Source organism: Gracilinanus agilis, unplaced genomic scaffold, assembly GCF_016433145.1.
Source record: "Gracilinanus agilis isolate LMUSP501 unplaced genomic scaffold, AgileGrace unplaced_scaffold36206, whole genome shotgun sequence".
NCBI classification, from domain to species: Eukaryota; Metazoa; Chordata; class Mammalia; order Didelphimorphia; family Didelphidae; genus Gracilinanus; species Gracilinanus agilis.
Window position 1 is genome coordinate 1 of NW_025369364.1, and position 10,755 is coordinate 10,755.

The following is a 10,755-nucleotide window of genomic DNA, read 5'->3' on the forward strand; positions in this document are numbered from 1 at the left end:
TTCTTCCTGCCACGATCGAATCTGGGTATCAAAACTTGGGTACAACATATGGGGGCTCGTCCCTCGTGGCCAGGACAGGATCCACTGCCAGAAGAGCCAAGGGGTGAGGAGATCTGGAGCTAAGTGGCCTGTGTATGTGGTGAGCACAGGAGTGTGTGAGTGTGGTGTGTGTGGGTCGAGGCACAGGCCCTAGTGTGTGACTGTGTGATTGAACTGATGGGGGAGGTGGTGTCTTGGTAAGCATAATAGCTAAGTGGTTCGGCTTGCCCCACCGCTCCGGGGTTTATACGGAGGAACCTATGCCAAGCTTACCAACCAAGGGCACCCCTTCCACCTGTTTCTGACAGAGGACTGGGGCAGTACGCATCTCCTTTGACCCGCGAGGGCAAAGGTCGGAACCCCTGGGAGCAAGTGCTGTGTGTGACTGACAGGCCACATAGACCATTGGACCTCCTTATCCCCTTGGAATCATTTTTTGGAACTTGTGAGGTTTGAGGCCTCACAGGGCCCCAAAGCAAAAGGCTTGAATCCTGTCTTTGGGGTCCAGCCGGACGGTTCAAGGCCTCCGGATTTTCTTGGGGTATTGAGGCCCAAGTCAGAGGTTCGAGTCCTCTGAGGAAGGTACCAGTGGACGCACTGGAGGTTGGGAGGAGAGAGAGGACCAAGATCCAGTCCCCACATCAATTGACACGATCCCCATCAATTGTTCGGGACTGGTCTGGGCTCCCCCAGGCAAGTGAGTGTGAGCGTGCGCACGTTTGTCTTGTGTTTGTCTTGGTTGTCTTCCCCGTTCCGTATCTGTTTTGTTGCCTTTCTGTTAACCCCTGTCCCTTGTGGCCTCCTCTCACCTTTTCTCTTGGTAGCCACAATGGGCCAAAGTAAGTCCACCCCCCTTTCTCTTATGGTTTCCCATTTCCCGGACTTTAAAACCCGGGCCCATAATCTGTCCGTCTCGGTAAAGAAAGGGAAACTGATCACATTGTGTACTTCTGAGTGGCCCTCATTTGGGCTCGGGTGGCCGCGGGACGGCACACTCAACTTAGGGGTAATTTCAAAAATCCGAGCTAAGATCCTCGATCTGGGGCCCCAGGGACACCTAGATCAGGTCCCCTATATCTTAACCTGGCAAGACCTGGTCCTTGACCCCCCGCCTTGGCTCCGGGATTTTGTTCAAACAGAACGAGATTCCCCAAAAACAAGTATACAACAAGCAGGTGGGACCATCGGGACCCTTGCACTCAGTACAGGAGGTAGGGAAACTGAGGACTCATCCCCCAAGCCCAAGTCCTCTATCCCTCCTGTTTTTCAAGAATCCTCTCCTGAACCCCCTGAGATTCTGTCCCCTCCCCCTTATGCCCCATTGTACCCTCCATTGGAAGGGGTGGCAGGAGGGGTGCCTCAACCAGAGGTATCTCAGCTAGGAGGGGCAGCAGGAGGGGTGCCTCCCCCGGCCCTCAGCACTAGGAGCCGAGGCAAGCAAGGGACCCCAGAACCACCTGAACAGACCCCGGGAGACCCAGTTCCGGTGTTCCCAGTCCGGATGGTGGGGCCTGTGGTTCAAGGGGGACCCCGTAGTTATCAATACTGGCCATTTTCGTCTAGTGATCTTTACAATTGGAAATCCCAAAACCCTCCCTTCTCTGAGGAACCCCAGAAACTCATTGCCCTATTGGAATCTATTTTGTTCACACACCATCCCACTTGGGATGATTGTCAACAGTTATTACAGGTACTCTTCACCACAGAGGAACGTGAACGAATCCTCCACGAGGCTCGCCGACATGTTCCTGGGATAGACGGGCTCCCCACAACCCAGCCTCACCTTATAGAGGCGGCTTTTCCCTCCACTCGTCCCCCCTGGGACTTTGAGCAACAAGAAGGTAGGGATCACCTACGTGTCTATCGCCAGATTCTCATGGCCGGTCTCCGTGCTGCGGCTCGCAAGCCGACTAATTTGGCTAAGGTATATTTAGTTAGACAAGGGCCTGATGAGAGCCCTGCTGCCTTCTTGGAGAGGCTCCAGGAGGCCTTTCGCCTGTACACTCCTATGGACCCCCTGGCAGAAACCAGTCGGGCGGCGGTCCTACTCTCATTTGTCAACCAATCGGCCCCTGATATCCGCCGAAAGCTCCAAAAGATAGAAAACCTGGGAGAGCAGTCTATAGGTGACCTCCTTAAGGTAGCTGAGCGAGTGTTTAACACCCGAGAAACTCCTGAGGAAAGGGCAGAGCGCCTACACCAGGAGGAGCGGGAATACAAGACCAGGCAGCACCAAGAGGATCGGGAGTACAAAGCCAGACAGGACAGAAAGAATCAGAAAGACCTAGCTAAGATCCTGGTGGCTGGGCTGTCCCAGCAACTGCACAAGGAGCTCCCCATTAATCGAGGGGGCCGCTCACGTTGCTTCCAATGCGACCAGGAAGGCCACTGGAAACGAGAATGTCCAAATCGGCCCAGGAGCAGAACCCCTCGCCCTGGCCTTGCTGGTTCAGACTCCCGGGCACCTCCCAATCCTAACCCCTCCCGCCACCCGCGCCATGACCAACGCCCTAAAGTTCTCTGGGCCAATGAGGAGGAGGAAGATTGAAGAGGACGGGACTCTCAACCCCTCCCAGAGTCCTGGGTAACCCTGAAGGTGGAGGGGAAACCAATGAACTTTATGGTTGATACAGGTGCTCAGTTTTCAGTTCTAACAAAACCAGTCGGGGCAGTCTCCTCTAAAGCCAGTTGGGTGCAGGGTGCCACCGGTACCAAAAGATATAATTGGACCACTGGCCGCCAGGTGGACCTCGGTCGCCATCGAGTTACTCATTCTTTTCTTGTCATCCCTGATTGCCCAGCCCCTCTCCTAGGACGGGATCTCCTGCACAAGGCAGGGGCCCACATCCATTTCTCAAACTCTGGGGTCTCAGTCACAGATGATCAGGGTTCACCTCTACACGTTTTGACTCTATCCCTCCATGATGAGCATCGCCTCCATGCAGATCCTGCCCCGCTGGAAGTTCCAGACCACGTCCGCCCCTGGATGGACAAGGTACCTGAGGTATGGGCTGAGATTTCGGGCGTGGGCCTGGCCGTCCAGCAACCCCCCATCATTGTGGCACTTAAACCAGGGGCGACTCCAGTGAGGGTCAAGCAGTATCCTATGTCCTTGGAGGCCCGAAGAGGGATTGCCCCACATATCACTCGTCTTCGGGAAGCAGGTATTCTGGTCCCCTGCCGATCCCCATGGAACACCCCTCTCCTACCTGTCCGCAAGCCAGGAGGACAGGACTTTCGCCCAGTCCAAGACTTGAGGGAGGTAAATCTGCGAGTGGAGGACATCCACCCCACTGTACCTAACCCATATACCTTGCTGAGCTCACTGCCACCTGACCTCAGCTGGTACACCACCCTCGACTTGAAGGATGCCTTCTTCACCTTGCCACTAGCCCCCGTTAGCCAGCCCTTGTTTGCCTTTGAGTGGCATGATGAGCAGGCACACACAACAGGCCAACTAACTTGGACTCGGTTGCCCCAAGGGTACAAAAATTCCCCGACAATCTTTAATGAGGCCCTCGCCTCAGATCTGCGGGAATTCCGCCAGAGTTACCCCCTCATTACCCTCCTCCAATACGTAGATGACCTCCTACTTGCTGCTCCTACCCAAGCGGCCTGTGAAACTGCTACCCAGGGCCTGCTAGAGACTCTAGGTCGCCTTGGTTATAGGCTGAGCGCGAAGAAGGCCCGTATAGCCCAGCGGGAGGTCACCTACCTGGGATATAAGCTTCAAGGGGGGCAACGGTGGCTGACCCAGGCCATGAAAGATACTGTCTTGTGCCTTCCTCCACCAAAGGGACCCCGGCAGGTGCGGGAATTCCTAGGGTCAGTGGGGTATTGCCGCCTCTGGATCCCTGGGTTTGCAGAGATTGCCCGGCCCCTATACGAAGGCTCTAGGGAGAAGGCAGACTGGACTTGGTCACCTGCCATGAACGATGCCTTTCAGAGACTCAAACAGGCCATGCTAACTGCCCCTGCCCTAGCCCTGCCAAACCCTGAAAAGCCCTTTCAGTTATTTGTAGACGAAAAGAAGGGAGTAGCTAAGGGGGTGCTGACCCAACGACTAGGGCCTTGGGACAGGCCAGTAGCCTACCTGTCCAAAAGACTAGATCCTGTGGCATTGGGGTGGCCCCCCTGCCTACGCATCATAGCTGCTGTGGCCTTATTAGTCCGAGATGCCGACAAGCTCACGTACGGGCAGGCCCTTCGAATAACCACTCCTCATGCCGTTGAGAGCATCCTTAAACAACCACCTAGTCGATGGATGTCTAATGCCCGCCTTACTCACTATCAGGGCTTGTTGTTGAATGCCCCCTGGATCTCCTTCCATGTGACATCCGCCCTGAACCCTGCAACCCTACTACCTGACCCCTCACCAGACCAACCCTTACATGATTGCCAGGAGATCCTGGCTGAGACAGTGACGGCCAGACCAGACCTCAAGGATACACCACTTCCCAATGCGGACCTGGTATGGTTTACGGATGGGAGCAGCCTCATCCAGGACGGGAAACGACGGGCAGGAGCAGCAGTGGTGGATGCATTGGGGAACCTCATCTGGGCAGCAGCGCTACCCGAGGGAACCTCGGCTCAGAAAGCAGAGTTGGTTGCCCTACAAACGGCCCTTGAAAAAGCTGAAGGGAAGCGACTGACAGTATACACAGACAGTCGGTATGCCTTCGCCACCTTGCATGTCCATGCACCCATCTACAGGGAGAGAGGGTTTCTCACCGCAGGAGGTAAGGGGGTCAAATATCTGGAAGAAATCCAAGCACTCCTCTCTGCAGTTTGGCGACCCAAGGCAGTAGCTGTGGTCCATATCCCTGGCCACCAAAAAGGAGACTCTCTGGAGGCACGGGGAAACCGAGCTGCTGACCAGGCGGCACGAGAAGCTGCCTTCCATTCGCCCCTCCTCACCCTGCCCATGACCATACCACCCCCTCCATCTGGGGATCCTCAATACTCGAAACAAGACTTAGATTGGGTGGCACGGCACCATGGGGTTAAAGACGGCCTGTGGTACAGAGACCCGGAAGGCAACAGAATTCTCCCTGAAGCTCTGGGACAGCTGCTCTGCGCTCACCTGCACCATCTTTCTCATCTGGGGGAGAAGAAACTTGCCCAGCTTCTAGACAAGGGACAACTGAGGTTCCCAGGCCGGGCAACCTACTTAACACAACTCGTAGCCACTTGCCGAGCTTGCCAACTAATGCGGTCAGGGAAACCTAATAGACATGAAGGTCATCGAGTGCGCGGAGAACGGCCCTGCCAATCCTGGGAGGTGGATTTCACTGAGGTAAAGCCTGGAAGGTATGGGTACCGTTATTTGCTGGTATTTGTGGACACCTTTTCAGGTTGGCCAGAGGCATTCCCAACCAAAGCTGAAACAGCCCAGGTGGTAGCTAAGAAACTGATGGAAGAGATCATCCCTCGCTTCGGGTTCCCGGTAACCATTGGTTCTGACAATGGACCTGCTTTTGTGAGCAAGGTCCTTCAGGAACTTGCAGCCGCCCTGGGGGTGGATTGGAAATTACATTGTGAGTATAGCCCCCAGAGTTCCGGCCAGGTAGAGAGGATGAATAGAACAATTAAGGAGACACTATCCAAATTGGCCCTCGAGACTGGCATAGACTGGGTGACCCTCCTTCCTTTAGCTCTCTTCCGGGCCAGGAATACTCCTGGCCCACACCACCTTACCCCTTTTGAGATCTTGTATGGCTCTCTTCCCCCCATCCTTCCCCAGGTACCCCGGATGCCCACAAAGCCCCAAGGGCCAGAGGAATTCCGAGCCATGCTCTTGGGGCTTGCAGAAGCCCACCGTGATCTGTGGCCCCGGCTCAGAGAATTCTTCCAACCCCCTCCTCTTCCCCCACACGACTTTGCACCTGGAGATTGGGTGTGGGTTAAAAGGCACCAGCGTGCCACCCTCCAGCCCCGCTGGAAAGGTCCGTATGTCACTCTTTTTGTCACCCCCTCTGCTTTAAAGGTTGACGGCGTTGGACCTTGGATCCACCACACACATGTTCGCCGAGCAGACCCACCTGAGCACTCTGAACCCCAGTGGCAAGCCCGCAGACACCCTACGAACCCCCTCAAGATTCGTCTCCTCAAAAGAAAAGGGGAAACTCATGCGCCTAACTAAAAATCCGATACCCCTCTTAGGGTCGGGTTCCTATTTCCATTTTCTTTCCCTCTTTCTGGCCCCATACCTTTATCTTTTTTTCCTTTTATCAGTTGTGGACGGTCACCTACCCCATGAACGTTCCCAACAACCCTCCAACCCACATCAACCTTGGAAATGGACCCTTTACAGTTGGGACCGAGCCATGGTTGTATCCACCCAAGTAGTTACTGGATCCCCCACATTCTTCTTTTACCCTTGCCAACTTATGATCCTCCCCAATACTTGTGAGCTCACCCTTAATCCTCACGGGAAGAGGAGTTTTCAACTGAAGGACTATTATCTCTGTCCCTCTTCAAATCCGGGAAAATCATATTGTAACTCTCCGGGACACTTTTACTGCTCCCATTGGGGCTGCGAAACCCAGGCCACAGGATGGACACCCCCTACCTTGGACCCACACCTTAGGCTCACCTGGAGCCCATCCGGCTGCGAGCCTCGCCGGATAATCACGCACATCGGAGGAGCTGATGAGGTTGGAGGTGACTGCCAACACCTTAAGTTAACTGTCTTGACCCCCTCTGACAACGCCTGGATCTTTGGACGTACCTGGGGTTTCCGCATGGTTCAGAGTGGGGATGACCCGGGGGGACTGTTTTTAATTAAGAAAGAACCGGTCCAGACCAAGGCCGAATCTGTAGGTCCTAACTTGGTTCTTAAACCCAACCTACCTCGGCCATTACCCCCTACGCAGCCCCCTGCTCCGAAGCTGACTTCAGACGCAAGGGTCCCAGAGAGGCATACCAATGCCCCTCATCCTTCCCTCCCACAGCCCACTACCCCTGGTCTAGTCCCAAACTTAGAGAGCCCCCTCATACCTCTACTTAACGCTTCCTATAACTCCCTTAATCAGACATTCCCTAATATGACCTCAGATTGTTGGCTTTGTTTGGGGATCCGACCCCCTTATTATGATGCCATTGCACTCAATGCTTCCTTTAATAGGTCCTCTCAGGATAGCCCTCCCGAGTGTCGCTGGGATGAACGGAAAAAGGGGCTCACTATGGACTCTGTGTTGGGTACCGGACAGTGTGTAGGCTGGGTGTTAGACGCCCACTCCCACCTCTGCACCCAGATATCTCTCCCTACATCCTTTAAATTCCTCATTCCCCCATTGGGTGCCCGCTGGCTATGCACTTCCTCTGGCCTTACGCCCTGTGTGTCCTCTACAACCCTGAGAGCAACCGGTGAAATGTGCCTTCTGGTAACGGTTGTCCCACGAGTCTTATACCACACAGGGGAAGACATGGTCAGGTTCTGGGACCCCCAAAACCGCCCGTCCCCTAGAATCCGCAGGGAGCCCATCACTGCCATTACGTTAGCCACGCTCTTAGGCTTAGCTGGGGTTGGGACCGGCATAGCCTCTCTCACTCAGCATCACCAGAGCCTTGCTGCCTTACGAGCCGCAGTAGATGAGGATCTGGCCCGAGTTGAGAACTCTATCACCCACTTGGAGAAATCTCTATCCTCCCTCTCAGAGGTTGTGCTCCAGCAGGGCCGTGGGCTCGATCTCCTCTTCCTCCAACAAGGGGGTCTCTGTGCCGCCTTGGGGGAGGAATGTTGCTTTTATGCTGACCATACCGGCATTGTCAAGGAATCTATGACCAAACTCCGAGAGGACATTGCTAAAAGGAAAACGGAGCGGGAAGCTCAGGCATCATGGTATGAGCAACTATTCCAGCGCTCCCCCTGGCTGACCACTCTGATATCTACTCTCCTAGGGCCCCTAATCCTTCTAACTCTCCTTTTAACTTTCGGGCCCCTCATTCTTAACCGACTAGTAGCTTTTGTAAAGGAACGTATTAACACGGTTCAGCTTATGGTCCTGCGTCAGTACTACCAAACAGTCCCCACCCTTGAGACAACACATACTGACGCTGCTGTTTAAAAGGACCTCCTGAGGATGGTTCCTCAGGATCATAAGAAAAAGTGGGGAATGATAAGCCCAAAAATCAAAACTACAGCCCCAAATATTTTCTGTTCCCTCACCTCCCCCCTTGACAAACCTAAAAACATTTCCCAGCTAAAGCTATCTTAACACCTCCTTGAGAAATGTTTACTACCCTTCCTGGGAATGTTTATTATCCTGATCTACCTCCGGAATGTTTATTACCCTGATCTACCTCCGTGGGAATGTTTTATTGACCCGATGCATATTTACCCCTTTTTATGAATGTTTGATCAAGTGCTTCCTGACCCCTAATCCTGAAACCCCCCAAATGTTTGCTGACCCCTGACCCTGAAACCCCCTCCCCATATGCTTCCTGACCATCTGTCCCTGACACTACCTTGATAATTTTGTACGCGCCAGCCCCCTTCCCCAAACCTTTCTATATAAACCCTTGGCTGGAGATGCCTCGGGGTCAGACTGGCCAGCCTTCCTCTCTGCCACTGACCCTAGCTTCTCTGCTAGCAAAATATATGGACCTCTTCTTGCATATTGCAGTGTCGGTGTGATTCTTCCTGCCACGATCGAATCTGGGTATCAAAACTTGGGTACAACAGTATTTGATAAAGATAGAATGGAAGGCATCATATAAATCAATGAAAAATAATTGGTATTACAAGGAATAGCAGTCACAATAATTGACTGGATAACCATAAATAGGCTTACTCTTAGGACAAAAAGATATTGAGGCACAGATAATGGTTTTTCCCCTTTGGTGACAATAGCATGCCCAAACCTCATTAGGTAAGAAATCAGGTATTGAGAGATTTTTTTCCGTTTTTTTTTTTTTTGTTGTTGTTGTTGTTGTTTTTTGGTTTTTTTTTTTTTTTACTAACAGAGTAACAGACATTCTCACCATTACATTCACTTAATAAATCATTGAACAATGAAGTTAACAAATTTTCAGTATTGTGTCTGGCATATAATAAGTAATGGTTCTCAATATACACAATAGATCTTTTACCCAAAAGATTAACAGGAGATTGAGGTAGCAATATATTTGAGAACAAATCCTAGGGAAGATCAAGAGATTTCAGAATCAATAGAATCATACTAGATAAGAGAAAGATGAGCCAGTAGAGTAGAGGCAAGGATCTTAGAAGATATTTCAGGTTACTTCTCTCTTGCATGCTGAAGCCAGCACTCCAGTTCCTATACCTAGCCTGGTTCCTGTCCTGTCTTGCTTCTTGTCTGTTCTCAAAATTTCTTCTTAGCATATATCCATGTTTCTTCCTGCACTCCTTAGCAAAATGTCCCCCTTTTCCACACTAGAAATAGTACACTATCTTCCTGAATTTTGGATCTTGGAGCATTTGGCGGCATACATTTGTGAATGGCTGATTCCTAGAATCTCTTAGGTTAGTGGGGTCTAATCTATCATCAAATCTTATAGGAGTCTCATCTTTCTCCTCTTTAGTCTCTTGGAATTTGCTATATCTGGCCTATCTGAAAAAAGCTCCATTACTCTAATTAGGTTATCTCTAGCATATCTTAACTGAAATCTCATATTAGGGTGCTGTAGGGGCATCTCTTTGTTATTGGTTATGCTTTCCTGAAGATTTAGCTGAGAGTTGTATATTAAAGGGAAACCCAGGGCTAGAACTGATTTTTGTTGCTCATTTCTTTCCTTGCACTGCTCACTCACTTGCTCAAAATTGGAAGGTGGAGTCAAAGGGGCAATCTAATTTTCCTCTGACTGTGTTCTCTAAAATATCTACCCTTATTTTTAAACTGTTCCTATGTTCTGTTAATCATTCTTAGAAGGGATTTTAATTTGTCTAGAATACAAAGGTCAAAAATTCCAAATTTAGGTGAAAAGTTCCTGAGAATCTTACACCAATTAGCTTCATTTCTCTTCATTCCTTTACCTTCTGGTAAATTAATTCTTCCAATGTATAGTCCCTAACCTATGCCTAGTGAAAAATCTGGAAAACGGAGCATCTGTCTGGACATGACTAGGCACTCACGTCCAGAGTAAAACCGTCCTCTAATTTTTGGGGAACCAAGTTAGACAGCTCATGCAAGCTGGATCAACTCTCCTTTTGGCTAGGATCAATATCTGACACAAAGACTTTCTCCCTTAAAAAAATAGTTACTTTTTTTTTTTCCGGGTTAAGATGGAGGCAGAGTAAAAAGCAGCTCTTAACCTCTCCTGACCGAAACACACAAGACTCCTCAAGGGGACATAAAAACGAGTCCAGACGAATGGAGGTACACCACAACAGGGTGCAGCATGGAAGGTACGTGGAATCAGGACATTTCCATGCTATAAAGGAGTGAAACAGCTCTCACACCCCCTCCACACACACTACCTAAAGTGCCGAAGCCAGCTAAAAAGAAATAGAGCAAGTTTGGGGCACCCATTGAGTCATTGGCAGTTCCAGGGTCTGTTCTTGAGAGCAGCAAGATTTAGGTCACCAAAAAGCTAAAGAAAGCACAGGAACTCTGAGCGCGGACACGGAACGTGGGTGCAGAGAGCAAGCGCAGGGAGGAGGAGCGGGTGGAGGCAGACACAGCCCTGAGCTAAGGCTCTGAAACCCTGAGTGGGGAACCGGTGCAGACGGGTATATGACTATAGAAGCAGCAC

The 10,755-nt window shown here is 51.3% G+C and overlaps 1 protein-coding gene across 1 annotated transcript; it reads left to right on the plus strand.

Annotated features, from left to right (window-relative positions):
• Window positions 1–863: 863 nt before the first annotated feature.
• Window positions 864–7,882, plus strand: LOC123254947 (the record flags this gene model as incomplete). Its single annotated transcript, XM_044683832.1, is given in 9 exon segments — window positions 864–878; window positions 1,311–2,459; window positions 2,556–5,605; window positions 5,783–5,937; window positions 6,026–6,140; window positions 6,274–6,368; window positions 6,629–6,857; window positions 7,074–7,239; window positions 7,459–7,882. Coding segments are annotated over 9 exon segments (5,398 nt in total), but the record flags the coding sequence as incomplete, so codon positions are not given.
• Window positions 7,883–10,755: the final 2,873 nt, after the last annotated feature.